The 19,727-nt window shown below is 36.0% G+C and overlaps 1 protein-coding gene across 1 annotated transcript in view; it reads left to right on the plus strand.

Annotated features, from left to right (window-relative positions):
• Positions 1-19,727, plus strand: part of mbl (splicing regulator muscleblind) — a 128,815-nt gene that overhangs the window by 24,779 nt on the left and 84,309 nt on the right. Inside the window, 2 exon segments of the mRNA XM_089837748.1 lie at positions 7,130-8,271; positions 8,714-9,262. Of these exon segments, the coding sequence (XP_089693874.1) occupies positions 9,083-9,262 (180 nt within the window). The 5' untranslated portion in view covers positions 7,130-8,271; positions 8,714-9,082.

Genomic DNA, 19,727 nt, shown 5'->3' on the forward strand with positions numbered 1-19,727 from the left:
TGTCCTTAGTTTAACAAGGATTTGTAATTGATTTTTAATTTGACGATTTTTTTTTTTTCAAATTGTTCCGCTGGGCGGAGGGGGGGAGATCATCGGGAAGATCTCAATTAAACTAATTGATCACATGACCTTAAGACAATTCTTATGGAATCTTTTCGTCGGTCTCGCGCTAGCTGCACTGCTGGGGTTTTAGTCTAGCTATTTTTTTTTCTTTTTCAACTCCTGGATGGAATTTGAAACAAGTTGAACGCCCCCACAAAAAAACTAAAGAAAAATGCGAACGAACATACTCCATCTTTAAAAGAAAGCTAAACACACTGCTTACGTCCCCCTTACAAGAATTTTCGAAATTTTTTGCAGAGGACTTTTAAGCTTTCAAGGCCGATGGAAGATTTACTTTATAGTCTACCACCAAGCAACTATATTACACTGAGTGTCTTGGATTCTTTTTAGTTTTATTTTGGAAGTGAAAGAATTTCCTATACAGGGTGTTTCTGATAAGTTTGCACGATTTTGAGTCGAAAATGTAGAAACTTCTATCTCCATTTTGTTTACCCTAAGGGACACTGTTTTCGAGTTAAGATTGGATGGAGTATTTCTCGGATGACCCCTTAAATTTAATTAAGAAACTGATTTAGACAATGATTTCTAATTTAATTAAGGGGTCATCCCTAAAACACACTGAAATCATAATTCGAAAACAGCGTCCCTTAGGGCAATCAAAATGTCATAGATAGAAGTTACATTTTCGACTCAAAATTGATTTCCCAAAAAACATCCCCCTTAATTTATGCCAGACTTATCAGAAACACCCTGTATACCAACCAGATCGAGATGCTACGCGCATAGTTTTAACAAAAATCGACCTTGAAGTGCATTGGAGATTTTTTTGCAGAGTTGATCGAAATCTTTAAGATGTTGGCGAGAAATTCGCGGGGGAAAATTAAATTTATTGGGAAGCCATCGTGCAATAATCAGGAAATTAGATATCCAAGAACAATTTAAACTTGAATTTTTATTTTTATTTCATTTAACAAGCAATGAGGTGAAGAAAAATTATTTTTACGCTTCTATTTTTATTAAGTTATAAAATATTTTCACAGCACGTGAAATTTTCTAATCCGGTGGTGAAAGGATAATATTTTGTAAAAAATCTCGTGAAATTTTATTTAATCTCGTGCAGAAGGGATAAAGTTTTGTGAAAACACGTGAAATTATCTTTAATCTCGTGCCGAAAGGATAAAATTTTGTAAAAACACCTGAAAATTTTCTTTAATCTCGTGCCGAGCAGATAAAAGTTTGTAAAAACAAGTGAAATTTTCTTTAATCTCGTGCCGTTAAGGATAAAATTTGGTTTTTATGGTCCACATCATAAACGATGACGTAGAAACTCCCCCTCTCCATATAATCACTTACTAAATAAACGGATAAAATCCCTTATAGGTAACAATCGATTCATTTAAATGGCTTTACTTTAGGTAAACCCTTGTTACCCCGCGATGGTCGTTCGTTTTCCAAGTTGGAAAATTTCGGAAGCTAGTTCGAATCATCGAGTATAGCAATTGGATTAAAGTTCCGGTATAGCGTATAGGGAGGATTTTGCTGAACATTGGAAGTATGGAAAAAACTGTCTTTGGGTATTAGAGTCCCGCTCGATCATGGGATGTACCGCAATAGCTCGCACACTTTCACTCTCGTTCTAAAAGAGAGAAGGAAAACTCTCCGAAGGTTTTTGTCGTCGTTGCGGGTCAAAACCCCTAGTGTGGTTGGGTTGGTGGTGGGGACTCAGGGGTTGGTTCTTAGGGGGGTGGTGGAAGAAAAGGGACACGAAGGCAATGGTAGGGTTTCCTAGTCGCTTTTCAATCCCTAGTCGCTCTCCTACCAAAGCTGCCAATCCAATTTAGAGAAGGACCACCTTCCATGTCCTCCTGTTTCGTGCTAGCTTTCCCCGCATGGCGCATTGCCTTCTAAACTTTTCATCCTCAGCTTCTTCTTCCTTTGTCCGTTCTCTATTTTCTTTTCCACTTCTTTCCTAAGGAAAATACTCTTCCAGAACTACTTCGCGCAGTGACATTTTATCGTATCTACGATTTATCGAAAAATTACAGGGTTGTTTTTCTATACACAGGGTATAATTATTTAATGTCTATTTTTTGGTCTACTGGAATGTAATGAGTATTATTTGAACCCCAAGTATTTTTAAGGGTAGAATTAAGGTAGTCTATTAGCGCCTTGGATTACATCAAAAATAGATATTTGAATTTCTTATGGGAATTTCAAGGGGGAAAAAATTAACTTAAGAAGAACTCCAAGACTAGATTTATAGACTAGTGACACCCCATGTTATTTACTAATAGACCTTAATACAGTCAAACCGGGGAGACTGCCACTACTTTATAAAGTTGAGGGCACTGAGGTGCAAATCGTATTTAAAATCGGGGGTGAAAATTGATTATTTTTTATTTAAATTTTGATTTAAAAATTAAGAGTTCAAAAAGACAATTAATTATCCTATAAATTTTCAATTGGAGTTAGGATACTTTGCCTCTTAAGTACCTACCTTTTTTCCTGTACCTTTTTCCTACCTGATTTTTCCCTTTCAAAATTCCCATCCCTGAAAGGTTGGTGGTAGTTTTTCCTCGATTTTGTTATTTAGAAAAAAAAGAAGACAAAAAAAAAAGAAATCGACTTTGAACTTCCATTTTATCGTTTTCCTTAAATTTATTGATTCTTTAGAATTTCGTGTATTTAGGCTCCTTCTTCAAGTTTTTTTGAGATGGCATTGGCTACTACATGACATAATATTGCCCTTTTCAATCCCTATATTTAGAAATACTTTATTTTTGATATAAAAAGATAGCAATTTAAACGTGAAGACGTGATGAATTCATGGACTTTATACCCCGCGGACTAAAAAGTATTTTTAATTTTTTTTCTTGCGAACTGAGCACCTGAACTTGGGGGAATACATGAACACATTTATATCATATACCCCGCCTATTGCACTTGTCACGTGGACAAAATGATTGCTTTCCCAGTTTTCTTATCCCCTACAAAGTTTATAAGGTCCATGTACCAAGAGGAGCAGAAACTTTGTAAATAGGGACCGGCTCTGAATTTGGAGAAACTAGTTCCGGTTGTTCACGTGACCGTGTTGTCTGCTTAGAAATTACCTTTTGCACGTTAACGGCCAACCCAGAGATCAACCCTTTGCCACCACAAAAAATAAGCAGCCGACATAATTTAACCAATGAAAGGCATCGCTTCTTAGCCAATCAACAAAAACCGGATCTAGTTACTCCAAAACCGTGCTATTCAAAAGCCTTGTGAAAGGCTAAACTTTCTGCTCCTGTTTGTATGTTCTCTTTGGTCGCTATGTACATTGTTAGTCTCGACGCTCATCGGTTTTCTGGAAGTCGGCCTTTAAAATAATGACTTCACATTATAACCTTCTTCCTAGCAATCAAATAATAATCCTTATTGAAAACAAATTTGGAAATTATTTAAACGAGCATAAAATCAAAGTAACTTATTAAATTAAAACAAAATTTGAGGGAAATGATCAAATGTTAAAAGAGTATCAATTTTAGCGTATAAAGCAAATCTTGTAAAGCCTCTTTTTAGGAAATTTTCGGTCTGGAGAATCGGCAAACCGGGATTTTGATGATTAAATCAAAAAATTTCTATGGCTTCTCCTAGCTCGTTTCCCGCCTCCTATGGCTAGCTAGCTCTTTAGCGCGAGGTTTAATTTTCCTATATATACGAGGGGGGGGGGGCGTTGGAAGTATCGAATTTTCTCTATTATTCTCTACTCAAGTTATTAAGTTACGAGGGCAGTTGAAAAATTCGTGAAACATATTTCAGTATATCTTCCCCATCCCCCTTCAACGGAAAAATAACTATACAGGGTGTTTCTGATAAGTCTGCATTCATAAATTAAGGGGCATGTTCTTTGGGAAATCAATTTTGAGCGAGGGGATAGACACTTGAGAACTCAGGTGTAAAATATGTCTTGAACTCAATGTACTGTCAAAGATGATCTGTGGGTTCCGAAGACTGAACTCTTTTGAACTCAGGTGTACACAGAGATCCAGAGCGTCTACCCCTCGATTTTGAGTCCAAAAAGTAACTTCTATCTCCATTTTGTTTGCCCTAAGGGACACTGTTCGAGTTAAGATTGCATCCAGAGTATTTAATTTACCGCTCTCCTAGAATTTAATTAAGGGGTCATCCATAAAACACTACAATCAAATCATAACTCGAAAACAGTGTCCCTTAGGGGCAATCAAAATGTCATAGATAGAAGTTACATTTTCGACTCAAAATTGATTTCCCAAAGAATATTCCCCTTAATTTATGGATGCAGAATTATCAGAAACACCCTGTATAGCTTATGAGTCATTCTTCGACAATTAATTACCACTATAGTATTCAACAAGGGCGAAGTTAAGGCGTACTGTTACATAGTGTTAAAACACGAGAAGCGATTATCGCGCGCGTGTCCTTGAACGAGGTGGTATAAAGCTTTACTCAACGAGAGTTATTTGAATTTGTTCATGAATATTTATCGTAATTTCTTTAAAACTTAACGATTTTCAAAATTCATGTCCCATGCGTTTAATAAATGTCAGTCGTGAATATACCATAAGTTCATAAGATTTGTTCACCATAAGTTTGTCACTGGTTACATACTGGAGCTTGTCATGAAGTGACGTAGGTCATAGATTTGAAGTAAAGCGACGCCTGGTGAGGCGCTGCTGTCAAAGGCTTAGTATTTAGGCTAAATAGGTATAGATGGAAGTCCTGCAAAATTAACCGAGTGTAGTCAATTCTCGATTGTCGTTCTTGAACTAGCTCGAGCTGTAAGTCTCTAGCATTACGAAGTATAGGTAGAGTCATACTTATGGAACGTTTCACTTATAAACTTAAGATAATAAAATTCGTGGTTATATATTCGTGAATATTTGAACATAAATTCATTTACAATGAAAGATGATTTTTAGGAATTGGGCCTTTTTTAAAACAAATTAATTAACCAGATTTATATTTTAATTAAGTGGAAACTCTAATTGTTAGTTTGTTTAGAGGAATTTAAAAAATGATGCCATTTCAACCCAACCTATACGCCGTTACGTAGGTGTGTTTGTTAACTTGTAGTGTAATTAAGTTGGAATAATTAGCGTTTATAACAAAAGCTATTAGTGTCATGGCCGTACGTACACTAATGTTGCGTTTATTTTGACTTGTGAGCTATAGTGTAATAAAGTTTTTATTTAGACTACTTAAATAATTATTCGTGGTACAAATGCTAATTTATTTCACAACCGGATGTCACGTGACGTATATCAAAACTTACAGAGAGAAAGTTTAGTCATAATCTTATCTTGACAGGAACGTCTTAATATTTTGATAAGATGTTTGGTTTTTATTATCAATTAAATTTGAAGCGAATTATACGTAACTGTTATATTTATTACAGGTATTGATAAGTGATTTTTGCTTTAAATACAGCCCTCATTTTTATCGAACTTGAAGCAGAAAACATGTTAGATTTATTTTCTCTGAACTAATTACCCAAGCAGTCAAGGAATTGTCTACTTTATTTTTTTTATTATTTTAAAACACCTGTTTTTCCAATATATACCTAGTAAACTTAAAGAAAAGAAGGTAATTTGCAACTTGGGATGAAATTGTACAAATTAACACAGCCCAGACACTTAAAAAAATTCCTCAGACTATGATGAATTTATAAAAACCATGATTTTTTAACATCGTGTGTGAACATGTTAAAATAGAAATATTTGTCAGAACAATGCGACTAAAATTAATATTTGTCGGGCTTAATTCTTGATTTAAAATTTGATACACTAAACCAGATTTACAAGTAAGCCTTGGTCAACAAAGCGTGCAAGTGAATCCATCGTTTTTTGTTCAGTCTATGTGGTTGAATTCGTGGATAGGTGGGGTAAATGAAGTAATAACGCGTGGTGTACGCCTTTAACCGTATTAACGATTTTAAAGTGAACTATTTTCCTTTTTTCTCCGTCATTGGTAAGGCGGTCAATTTCCCACTATTGTCTTTTCTTTCAAGCTGTAAGAGTATCAATTTTTTGACATGTGCAACCGTCTCTAAAGAGTTCGTCCCCTCCCTTTTCAGTGAATTATTTGTCTCGTAAGATTGTACCATGGTTTTAAACCGTTCCCGGCTGAATTGGGTTGCCTTTAAAACTATTTGAAACCCGATATCCCTGGCCTTTATCCTTAGTATCACTTCATCTTTAAAAAACGAAAAAATCACTAGGTTCATCGCCATTTTCGGGTTTTTTAGGCTTAGCCATGCGTATAGGAGAAGAGAGAGAGAGATAGAGAGAGAAAAAAAGGGCCAGCATCTACAATCGGCACAGGGTTATGTGTTGCCCTTACCCTTTGCATTGATCGACACAAGATATGCCCTAAGCCTCGGTTCACAATGATTTTATATATATATATATATTTATACAAGCTTACAGAACCCCAAAATTGGCTTTATCGTAGACAGGGCCAATTGGTTTGTCATTTTCTCCCCCGCGTTTTCTATTATATAACTTAGTAAGGTTCTTGGATGCGAGCCAATCAGAAAACGGTAATTTACAGATTAGGTTAAATAGTCAGTGTTTGCGTGATTAAGCTTAACGAGATTTCGGGTTAAATTTCAATTTTCAGGGTTTTCAAAGTTGACCTTTTGAAATATGTTTGTGAAAAGTGTCAACGGACTGTAATAACAAAAATTATGCTTAATATTTAAGCTGAATACAGATTTTAGGCTTAATATTTGAGCTTAATGCATTTTAGGCTTAGCATAATGTAATAAATATTAATCTTGGGAGTTTCAGTTTTCAAAAACGGTCGTAAACCTTTCAAATACCTAAACCTACTTTTCTCAATTTTGTGAAATATTATTGTTAAACATTCCTAAATATAATTTTGGCCTATTTTTCAGCAACAATTTTACTACGTTACAGGAAAATGCCAAAAATATATTAGTGATGAATTGATGAAGTCGTGAAAACTAGAGAAAACATTTTTTTTCTATTCCGTTTTGGCTAAAATGGTTTTAATTTTTTTTTTCTTTTTTTTTTTTACTTTCTAGAGTGAAGAAAATTTTGTTGAAATTCTTCCAAGTTTTAGCGAAGGCGCGTCGTGTCGTGGTTGGTGTTGGAGAAAAAGCAGCCATGAATAAAAATAATATGTAAGAAGATTGTCGAATTCCGGTCCATATTTATTCCAATGGTGTCAAAGAATCGAGAAGTTAAATTATTGAAAATAGAAAACATCAAGCCGTCCAAATAAGGAGGTTAAAAAACCGAGCCAAGAAATATGCTGGGAATGAAAGATATGCCACATTAACCAGAGAAAATCTTCGAGAATCCTTGACAGAAAATTGGTCTAAAATTTTAAATCGTGAAGCTCAAAAATTCCCAAAAGCGTTCCGCCCTACGTCTCTTCTTCTTCGTACAATTTTTGGAAGAAAACGTTAGCTCAGGTTTTTATTACGTAAGATATTACGAGCAAGGTAGATTTCCCGCCGAAGAAAAAGCGCGCCATTTCATTTTCGTCCCTCCCGCGCGCCTTCGACGTCGCTCGTCATCCCGCCCAAAAGTTGCAACGTACGGTGGCGCCTCGTGACGGCTCGCCTCTAAACTAGGCGGCTGATACGCGCGCTTACTTCGCGCCTTTAGCTAGCCGCTTTGGGAGCTCTGTTCAGAGGGGATGCTGAACTCGCCGCGGTAGGGTGAAATTAACGCTGCCGCCGTTCCCGAGACGTTTTTCTCTTAAATTTTTCTCCGCTAAGCGCCAAGCCAATGCCTCGCCGCCTACACCCGAAGAAAGTTTTGCCAGGACCTAAGTTATAACGCTAAGATTACGTACTTCAGTTAACTTTCCGCGCTAGCTCGCTCGGATGTATTTTTAAAATCGGTGTTATTTTTTTCTCCTCGTGTTTTTTTCGTCCGCCGAAGAATTCCTTAGCGAATCTTGGTTTTTCGTGGTTTCTAGAAGAATAGTGAACATTTTTCGTGCCGTGTCTCTCGCCTCCCACTACCCCCCGCCCCCGTGAAAGCCGATTTTTGTGGACCCCCTTTCCGCGCGTCCCCCCGAGGAACTTTTGGACCCGCAAAATTAAAACCAAGGACGCTCGTTAGTACGCGACGCTAACAAATAATTGTCTGGGATAAATTCCACTCGCGTGCTATCTGGGAGTGAACTACAACCGCTTAAAAAACACCGTTTTAGGTAAGTTTTACTTTATTACCAAAGATATTAGGCCAAATTTATAAATTTAAATTGTCATAAAATATGCCAACACGCGTGTTTAACGTTTAGGCTTAAATAATATCGCGTTTTAACTCTTCAAATGTTAAGCCTTGGTTGCCGGTTTTGAAATTTTTTTGAAAAGTTAAGGGCTTATCTCGTGAAGATATGAAGTTTAGTCTAATATTTATTTAACAACATTTTGCAAGTGCGTGTATCTGAACTTGCAGCGTGCGTATTTAGCACCTTATGCCAGTGTCAATGTACCATATTTGAGTATGTCAAAACTTTTAGGCCTAAACTTTAACGATTAAGAGCGGTATTTACCCCGAAACACTATCTTATATTGAACTTTAAACTTTAAGACCTAACTTGAACAATCCAAATACCGCTACAGTTATTTTTCCCTTACATTTTTACACAGGTTTTTGACAACCACATGGAAAATAAGTTCGGAATTGTCGTATATTACGTCTTCAGTATTTCAAAGAGTGGCGGCGAAACCTAATTATTCACGTGGGATTAAAAATTGAATCGTCACATTTAAGCAAAGGCTTAACGAAATTATAGTCACAACGTAAAAAAACCCGTCCGTCGTCAACGTTTTCGTGGTATTTCGTTTTTCCTTCAGTTCAATCGCGTACGTTTCCGAGTTTTTTCGCGAGGTCAAAGGTTATTGGCAGTCTAAAATCCATCTCTACTCGAAAAGAGGCGGATTTTTCGGTCAACTGTTTAAAAAATCGCCAACCTGGGCGATTATTATTGCGGAGGCGGCTGTGGAGCCCACCATACTATGGCCATGGTAAATAACTTTGCAAACGCGAAAGACTCCCGATGGTTGCAGTTGGAAGTGTGTCGCGAATATCAGAGAAACAAGTGCACCCGATCGGACACTGAATGCAAGTTCGCCCACCCACCGGCCACCGTTGAAGTCCAAAACGGAAGGGTCATCGCTTGCTACGACTCCATTAAGGTAAATGAAACCAAAACTTTTTCTATAAACGCATTATTATACCCACTTGGGTACCCATAGTGCATGATTTGCCCAAATTTCGAACCATAAATTCATACTAGGAGGATTCATACTATTTACACGAGGAGTCAAAAACCAGGCCTTGTGTAAATGGTATGAATCCTCTTAGTCTGAAAGATACGTATGAATTGCAACCCTGAATAATTTTAAGCCTAAACTTTCTTTAATTGGATTGAATTTGCTCGTGTTTTGGGCTTATTTTTTGTGGGGACGTTTACTTCATTTACCAATCCATAAATGCCGGAAATACCCTAATATCCTACTTCCTTTTAATCTACTTTTAATATCCGCCAATAAATTTTGGCCCCCAAATTTCCATGACATCGTCTAATCTTACATAGAAAAACTTATATATTGTACATCATTAGAAAGCGACAATATTACCCAGCCCATTGGGCATAAACTCACTCATTTCTCATTATGGCGATTTTTCGCTTCTATACATTTGTTTTTAGGTTAATCTGATGACGGGTAGGGGATTGGGGGGTTTGATATGTGTAAATTACCTCCTGATATTTCGTTAAAACGTTTGTTAAAAAAAAACTAGCACACAAAAACTGAGCAGTTATTTTACTTCTAATGGATGGCATGGAATATACGCTTTCTAACGGAACCTGCCTAACTAGTTCAAAAAAAATGCCAGTTCAAACTGTAGCACACCCCTTTCGTCGTTCGACGTCGAACCACACACCGAAATCCAGGTTTAATATTTTGCCCTCCCTCCCCCCAAACTTGGTGGTTTAATGCACTGTTTTGTGCCCCCCCCCCTTTCTGTATCTCGTATATTGTATTCCCTTTAGCTAACGCCGTCATAATTTCTCATTATATCTAAGCCATTATGCCCTGACCAGCTTTTCGTCTGCTATTCCCCCTCCTAACCCCCTTTTCTAACGTGTTTTGGACTATTCAAATCAGGATATACACCCCAAAATTTGGGTTTTTAGCGAATTTAGCATAGCCTTGAGGTTATTGAATTTTTCTATAAGTTTTTTTTTGGTTGGCATAGTAGTGTTGACCATTATTTGAATATTTTTTTTTAGTTAATTACTTAACTATTTTATTATAATGTTCCATGGTTTTTGGGTGTAGTTAGCTTGGATTTACAAGGTATAAAATTTTACTCAAATTATAATACACCAGGGTGTTCGAAAAAAGGGTGGAAGGACCGGGGGTGCGATTTTGAGTCGTGGAAAAGGGGTAACTTCTGTGACATTTTACCCTAAGGGACACCTCTTTACAAGTTGTGAATGTCCAGAGTGTTTTACTGATGATCCCTGAATTAAATTACAATTGTGTGTTAATTTTCTTACTTAATTTTAAGGGGCCGTCCGTAAAACACTCTGCAATGTTCGAAACCTTTTTCTAATGTCTCTTGTGTTCACAAAATAGCGATAGAGATTACATTTTCGACTCCTCAAAATTGATTTCCCATTAAACATGCATCCCACTCAATGTACTTTGGTCCACCCTCCTTTTTTGAAACACCTTGAACATTTGATTTGAATAGAAACCACCGGTATCTTCTTTTGAAAACTCGACGTAACAATATTCGGACAGACATTTGTAACTATAAAATGGGTAAATGGCCAGGTAGTTTTGTAAAAATCGCCTTAGGGTTATTATTTTCTCTTGGTTACGCTTGAATTCATCATGCAACAACTAGGCCTTGGCTCTTAGGTTTCTGTAATGTATTTTTTTTTCTTTTTTTGGCTGTATATGTAGGTACATTCGGTTTTGTCTCTCCCCTAGTTTTTGGTTCCCACTTCCCGTCCTTAAAAATTTTGAACGCCGCAGCTTAGAACAGACTTTGACCTAAAAGTATATACTCAAAACCAGTCTGTGACTTTCTGTGTGTGTATGTTAAAACTACTGCCACTACAATTCCTAAGTATATATATGTATATATACATAAGCTTATTTTAACAGAATGAAAAGTCCCTAAAGCTCCAACCAACCGAGTTCTGTTTATTTAATGAACTGTAGTAAATAGTTGTATGAAAAGTGAAAATGCCGTAGCTTCTATCTACCCTCTTTGGTGGTACCGTTTTAATTTCGAATTCACTTCGACTGAAAATTTATTCCCTTTGGTGCCTTTCTGGAACGAACTTAGATTTGCCGCCTAAAGTTTGTTTTGTTTAGTAGGTTTAGGGTTCATTTTACGGTTTAAACTTGGAGCCCAATTGGTGTAAATGAAATTTAATTCGGGCATCATTTGTTATTACTTGGGTAGATTTAGAATGTTGTTTAATGTATTGTAAGAATGTTCATTTTTGGAAAGTTTGGTTAAATGTGGTGTTTATTAAGTAGGCGACGTAAGACGGCCATTTTGTGGGTGTTTTAGTGAGGGATTTTTTCATGACTAATCTAGGGAAATAAGCTAGCACACTTCCGCTGGTCCCTAACCAGTTTATTCATTGATTGGACCAGTTTATAAATTCGAGAATTGAGGGTTACTGGTTCTCGGGACCAGTAAGATCGCCATTTTGTGGGGTGTTGAGGGATTTTGATGAACAATCTAGGGAAATAGGCTAGCACACTTCATCTGGTCCAAACCCAGTTTATTTATTGCTTGGACCAGTTTATAAATTCGAGTTAGGGAAACCTTGGGACCAGTTAATTAACTGTGAATCTATGAGAAACCTTTGGGGGAAATCAGTCCTATGGACCAGTTTATTATTTTGAACTCTAGGGGGTCACTTAGTCCCAAGGATTCGTTTATAAATGTTCTTATTTCCCAAACTGTTGATGTCTTACTATTTTGCAAGTAAATTTAGTCTCAAACAGGGTTCGTACACGACCTGGAAAACCTGGAAAAGTGAGGGAAATTGAAAATGGGCCTAAAAGGTCAGGGAAAAGTCAGGGAAATTGAAAATGGGTCTAAAAAGTCAGGGAAATGTCAGGGAAAAATATATTGGTGGGAAATTGATAGTCTGGATAACAGTACAAGGGTGACCAAAAAAAGTGTTGTCTGAGACTTGAGCAGAACCCCAAATTCGCGGAGCTCGCTTCGCTCGCTCTCGTTATTTATGATTTACTTATGGTTAAATTTCAATGAAATAGTTGGCTTATTTTTATAACAATGACAACTCGTGTAAAAATGATTCGAGTGAATTTTAGATTGGTTTTCATATATTTACGCCTTGTAAGTTATTGCATATGGTCAGGGAAATCTATGGAATTTAGTCAGGGAAAACCTGGAAAAGTCAGGGAAAACCTGGAAAAGTCAGGGAAAACCTGGAAAAGTCAGGGAAAACCTGGAAAAGTCAGGGAATTTCATTCCAAAATTTTTGTACGAACCCTGTCAAAGATGCAGTCAGTCATTTAGGTTAAGGGCGGTATTAAGTTCAATTTTATAAGAAAGCAGACGACGTATAAGACCTAATTATATATATCAGTCTAAACACAATACCACCATATACCACGGATAATACAAACCCACAACACCAACACTTTAATCTTGAATTCAAACTCAACTATAGAGTTTTTAGTATTTTTTTTTACAACCGAAAAGGACCTCATTTTTTGGGCAAAATATATTCAGGACCGGTTTATTCTTTCTACAATATATTTCTCCTTTTTTTTTCAATCGGGCGTGTAGGTCTGAACCAAATACCGTTTTTCGAAACTCGTTTGTATTTCATATTTTTTACGTCACCCACATATTTATTTCGTCATAAGGTAATTATTATACAGTTTGAAGGCGGTAATGAAGCTATATAATGAATAGATCATCCAACTATTAAATAAAAGGAAAAATTTATAATAAATATTAATTAATAAATTATATGTTAAAATAATATAAGTAATAGTAAAATAATACCCGAATTGTTTAGGGCTTGTTCTGCCTAAATGGGATTTAGTGATTGGGTTTTTTTATTTACGAGAATTTTTAACGTCTCATTCTCGTAAAAACTTTTTTTTTATATTATAATCTAATCTAGGGTTCCTTTGCTTATGCGCTTGTCTATGTTGGGACCTCGTTGCCTCTAAAATGCACTTGATAAGAAATGAAATTTGTTGGTCTAAAGGTCACGGCACTGATAATGATAAATGAAATTTATTTTCGATGCCAGATAAATTTGAAATTTCTGAAATTTAATAATGCATTTATTTCTTCATTTTTTTTATTTGGTGTAGGCCTATAGGGTAGGTTTAGAAAATTAATTAGTTAACCTAGTTTAAGTGGTAGTTAACAAAATATCCTTTACTAAAGCCACGTTTACATTTGACACTTCTAAATCGTTTTCAGCGGGTATTGAAAGGTCAAAATGTCAAAATTTGGCTATTAACCATAGAAATCGTTCATGAGAAAATGACAGTATTATTTAAAAAATAATGATAAAGATTACACCTTCCCAAACGGGTTGATACTGTCTCGAAGTGTCAAGTGTGAACATAGCTTTTGTTGCATATTGGTAGTTAGTACTTATATAATTGGTGCATTCTAACACCTTATCCCAATATAGCTAATGACAAATTAAATCTGATTTCGATTATTTATTTGATTCTGCTCGTTATTATTTTCCTTTGTCATAAATAAGGGTTTTTTGGGGGTGGGAAGGCCCATTGCATTAAGGGCCCTTTCGTTCGTATTGGTGGCATTTTTCCATTCAGCAAGTTGCGTAGGACACCACCCGCGCACTCTATGATAAACAAAACTCATCTATCAAAAAAAAAAAAAAGACTGTCTTTCTCTCCCCTCTGTAGAATCTAAGGAAGATCTGAGACAGTGGGTCCCCTTTGTGAACTACATCCCGCTAACCAACTCCACGGGGTAGTGTGTGTTGGCTGGCTGTTCTCTCTGTATTACCTTTTCCACAATTATCTTCTTCCCTGTCTCTTACAATCATTTTCATCCCTAGTTTGCGCCGAGAAAGATGCTAAAACACCGCAGATGTTAGATTCTGTATAGTGTTAACTTTTTGAGGTCTAGAATTGGTGCCAAAAATTATTTTCTTCTTTTTTTCTTTCATCCCTCCTTTGAATGTTTTGTCTCTAGGTTATCTTTGTTTTTATACTATTTTTTTTATTATTTTACTTCCGAAGCTCTGTCTCTTCCACGTTCATTATGTTACTTACACTTTACAGTCTTAGATACGGTTAATTTTAACATGGGATAATGTTGTTTTTCTAATAGGGGATTAGGCATTCCGAGGTTGTGGTCTTTTAGATTGACTTTGAGGTATAATTTTTTTCTTTGGTTGAAGTTTAGTCATTGAGAGGGAACAATTTTATGCAAATTTTATAACTATAGCAAAGTTTTGCGTAGATGTATTAAGAGAAGTTTTAATTTTCATCGTTGAATTTTTCTTTGAAAATGGATACAATGTTTTGCCAATTTTCTTTATTTTTCCTTTTTAAAAGTCATTAGTTATTTCTTCCAATGACTCATTGGATTTATAAAGAGTCATGGGGAAACAGGACTCCGAACTTCCGGAGTCAAGATTTACTTCCGTATTGGTCCCCCATCTTGGATATAGTTTTTTTTAGTATATCATCATAATTTGACAGTATTTGACAAATAAGTGCAAATATCATGGCACATTCCCTTGAACGTTGATAACATCTCATCTCGCATTCCTTGATAATGAATTTTATCCGTTAATCTCATCTTGTAGATGGCAGATGCGCAACATCTTATATCAAAATGTAGGTTTTTCAGAAACCATCTCCGCATCTAACCATGCAATCCTCTCGATACGAACCTAAGTAATTATTTATTTTAATGGTTCCCGGCGCCCTTCATTCTTTCTCCCTTTCTCTGTCTCTCCTCTCTCTCTCTTAAGGCCCGTTTTCAATCAACGTTTTCCAAGGTGTTGGCTGTGACAAAAGAATCTTCATAACAGTTAAAACAGAAAAGCTGAAACTCGGATAGTTTTCAAACAAGCTTCAAATGAATCAGTAATATTGACTAAAGATGGCGTTACTCAATTGCTTTTACTTTGAGCGGCAAAAGCTTAAAGAAAATGAGACGCAAATATCAAGGTTTAAAGACTGAAAAGGCGAAAAGCTGAATTTGAAGCAAAGCTGTTTGAAAACACCTAGATTTTTTGCTTTTGATGAAGAAAATGTTGATTGAAAATGCGCCTTATCTCTCTTTTCTCTGTCTCTCTCATTCGCATCTGGCAAAGGGTATTAATTTCTTCGTTCCTAGCCTTCTCTTCTCTTCAACGAATGCATCAATTCTTTTCTTTAAGCGGCTCTCTCTCCTTTTTACAATCTTCTTCAGTTGTTCAACTTTAATTCATAGCGTTAAGAAGACTAGGAAAGATTGTTTTTTAATATATACATCGCTATCAAGTATTAGTTGATACAAATAATAGGCTATTTCGTCCAAGTTTCTTTTCTGCCTTGAATTGGTTTTAAAATTAACTTGTTGTTAAAGTACAGTCGCGAGGTAGCTCGAGTTTATCGTCGAAATGGACTAATTAATATTTTTTAAAACAACACTTTTGGCTCCGGTTCAGATTATACAATATAGGCCTAACTTATCGCCTCCTTGGAAGTTTTTCTTTCGATTTTATGGTTTAACGAATTTTAACGGAGAAAAAGTACAATAAAAGGTGTCTGTATTATTTAAAACTAATTTAGAAAAGAAATTGGGGTTTTGGCTCAAATTTATAAAAATAGTGGGTGGATTTTTAAACGATTTAAGGTTGATTATGTATATTATGTATTATTATAAGTTTATAAGTTTATAAGATATGTTCCTTCCATAAGTATGACACTACCTATACAAGTTCGTAATGCTAGAGACTTTTACAGCTCGAGCTAGTTCTAAACGACAAGCGAGAATTGAAGTCCTATACACTCAGTGGTTAATTTTGCAGGACTTCCATCTTCCTATTTAGTCTGTCTGTACTAAGCCTTTGACAGCGTCAAAACCAGGCATCACTTTACCTCGAATCTATGACCTACCTCAATCACTTCATGACAAGCTCCAGTTTGTAACCAGTGACAAACTTAAGGTGAACTTATCTTATGAACTTATAGTATAACGCAATGTGAACAGAACCTTTTTGCGGACCGACTGGGTAGTTCCCGCCAAATATTTCTCGGGCTTAAAATGGTGCTATGGGTATAGGGATCAGATATCCAAGGGACAATCCATCAGGGGTCGCGTCTGGAGCTTAGATTCTGACCAAAAGTATCTCCTCGGGGACTTCTACTACCGGTGACTTTGTAATCCTGCCGCAACTCGAGCGAAGTAAGAAGATGTCCAAGGAATGGATAACCCATGGGATTTGAGAGACACACGTTTTGTGTTGGTTTTCTTTAGATATAGCGAAAAAAAAAGAAAGTTAGAACTTTCCTAAATACAATATAGTACTTCTTTAGATAATATACTATTCCTAATTCGGGCCTTGGCCATAAGACTCAATTTAGACTTAAAATCTTATTTATTTTAGTTTTAGAACTAAATGTTTTTTCGTTCATATTGGAGTCAATTTGAGACGTTTATGGATTAGATTATGCCGAGAGATTTCATTTAATTTTTGGTGTTTAGTTACATAAGGGGGGTCAACGCCTCGTATAAATAAATAAATTAACGCCGGAAATACAAAGTTTTCAGGCTAGGATGATAAATACCATTTACACAAGGAGACCAGACTACTTGGAGGACAAAATATTTTGCCCATGTGTCCGTTAAGTAGTCTGGTCTCCTTGAGTAAAAGGTATGAATCCTCCTAGCCCGAAAACTATCTATACATTAATTTTGAGTCATATTTTAGAGTTAAATCAAATTAAATTACCCAACTTATTATTCTCAATTTCCATCTTCTTGTCAAACAAAATACATAAGCGATGTAAACAATGTTTTGCTTTTGTTTGAACAGTCCATATTTCTGTAATAATATAAAACCTCAATTCTCTCTTTTTCTCTCTGTGTCCCCATCAACTACCAAATGACGTAAGGGTTATAATAAATTACATTGTCCGCTTGTTTTTAGGGTTAGGAACATGATGCTCCTATATAGTTTTTATATATTACACCCAAAATGAAAAGCGAAAATTGGACAACGCCCTGATGTTGCTTGCTTCTGCTGGTACTGCCGCTATATTAGAAGCCTTTATTATTACGAACAAAGTTTTAGGTTTGTCCAGGGGAAGTTATTGGCGCCAAAAAGAGAAGAGAATCGTGTGTATGTGTGTAAAAGGTTTTGGTGTAAACCCATCTAGTGATGCTCCCTTCCTTCCTTACTTGCTGGTTTGGTTGCCGCTACACAGACATTGATTCCCCTGACACTTTTAGTAGTAATTGAAAACGCGGGAACCTTTTTGACTCGTGTTTAGCTCTTAATTCTATGGACCGTTTCGTTCTTGCTATTGGGTTATTTCATCGCTGACTTAACCCCGTGCTTAAATTGTAATGAATATAACCTTAATCCGTGTATGCCGATGGTAAATCGAAATGGCCCATACTTAAAACGCAATATCTTTATAAACTAATTCGATGTAAGGATAAGACCACTTTCATTTGTACCTTTGACGCGTATTAAAATGGTAACCGTAGCCGAAGCTGATCGTAACTCGAATCGAAATGGCCCATATACTCTATAAAAGACAAGGCAACTTGGCATTGTTTCTACCAGGGATTTACTCGCTTTTACAATCATTAACCTTTGGTTTTACTGCCAACTTAGATGGCTTTAGTTACTTCCTCGTAGCGATGTTCTGTTCTAGGAACCCAAGCTATGATAACAAGGCACTTCCTCCTTTTGTTTATTACTAAGGTTCCCTTTTGGGAAGCGAGAGAGAGAACCATGGCAACGATGTTAAAAGATACGTAGATTTTAGCACGATGTAAGGTGCCTTATTGTCACTATAGCGTTTGGGTTTAGGTTGGTGTTTATAAGGTTGGCCCTTGGTCATCCCCATCCCCCACTCCCCGGATGAGGATTGTTCTGGATGCAGATGATATATGCGGGTTTATTCTAGTTCGTTTAAAGGTTGAATAACTTACGTATGATTGTTGTTGGATTGTTTCTTCTGTTGTTTTATTTATATAAGGGACTCTTTGGGTTGTTTTTCTCGTAAGTTATATAAATGATGTCTTTTAATGCTCTAGAGGACATAAGGGTATTAGAAAGTTACTCAGGATGAAGTGGTTTTTGGTAGGAGAAAGTAATTGGATATTTGTTATTTCCAGCTAAAGGGGATCTATATAATTTAATCTTGGTTAGTTGTAGGGACATTTTAAATACAAAGCGATATTATAGTATTTTTTAAATATAAATAAATAGAATATTTTAAGTTTAACCATATGTGATAATTAAATTTATTTGTTAATGATTTTCTTCTGAGAAAAATGGGAAATTATCCTTAATTATTATTATTTTTTTACTTAATGATGATGCATTTCCTGGTAAATAGCGACTAGACCGTATCAGGCTTTTATAGAGTAGAGTAGAGGCTATGACGAATGAACAAATATAATTCTCAAAAAGGATGCCGCAACAGACCTATTTCTTTCCTACGAAATTTGCTCGCGTGCTGCCATGGAAAGAAAACGGTACAAGCAGTCCACAACTTGAGTAAATAATATATATTTCATATTTTAGCATATATGCCATCATCATTCCTGAGTTGCCCTCGTGTAATACTTTCTGTTTACTCTTTTTAAAAGTTAGGTCGATATACAGGGTGTTTCTGATAAGTCTGCCATATTATATATTAAGGGGTTGATGTTCTTTGGGTGCACGATTTTTAGGTCGAAAATGTAACTTCTATCTCTCCATTTTGTTTCCCCCTAAGGGACACAGTTTTCGATTTAATATTGGATAGTATTTTACGGATGACCCCCTTAAATTTAATTAAGAAAATGATTTCTAATTTAATTAAGGGGTCATCCCTAAAACACATCAAATCATAGCTCTAAAACAGTGTCCCTTGTGGCAATCAAAATGGAGATAGAAGTTACATTTTCGACTCAAAATTGACTTCCCAAAGAACATCCCCCTTAATTTATGCCATGATAAGACTCTTCAGAAACCACATTCATATCATAATATCGCAAAGTTAGTCTTCTGGACAGATATTTGAAAAAAGGAATCAGTTTCAAGGTATATTTTTCATCACGATATTGGCTTTGGAATTTTAAACACTTTTTTAAGTTTTATTTTTAACTCGTCTATAACATTAAAATCGCCAATTTTTTTTTTCAACAACGGTACGTGACCGAATCACGAGTCACGATTTTTACACGTACATTCATTTAAGAGTAGACTGGTCATCAGTCGAGAGGAGTTCAGTTCGCTTTAAATTAAGCTCACACGGAGAGGAGTTGGCCTGACAACACTGCGTTGCCCCAAGAAGTAATATCTAGTTAATTAGGGAGAAGGTATAAGATGCCTAAGTATTCGCGCGCCATAGTCCCAGTCCCCTTTCAAAATACAAGGGGGAA

Source organism: Phalangium opilio, unplaced genomic scaffold (assembly GCF_054372755.1).
Source record: "Phalangium opilio isolate 3A_F unplaced genomic scaffold, DU_Popi_V2 ptg000045l_1, whole genome shotgun sequence".
Classification (NCBI taxonomy): Eukaryota; Metazoa; Arthropoda; class Arachnida; order Opiliones; family Phalangiidae; genus Phalangium; species Phalangium opilio.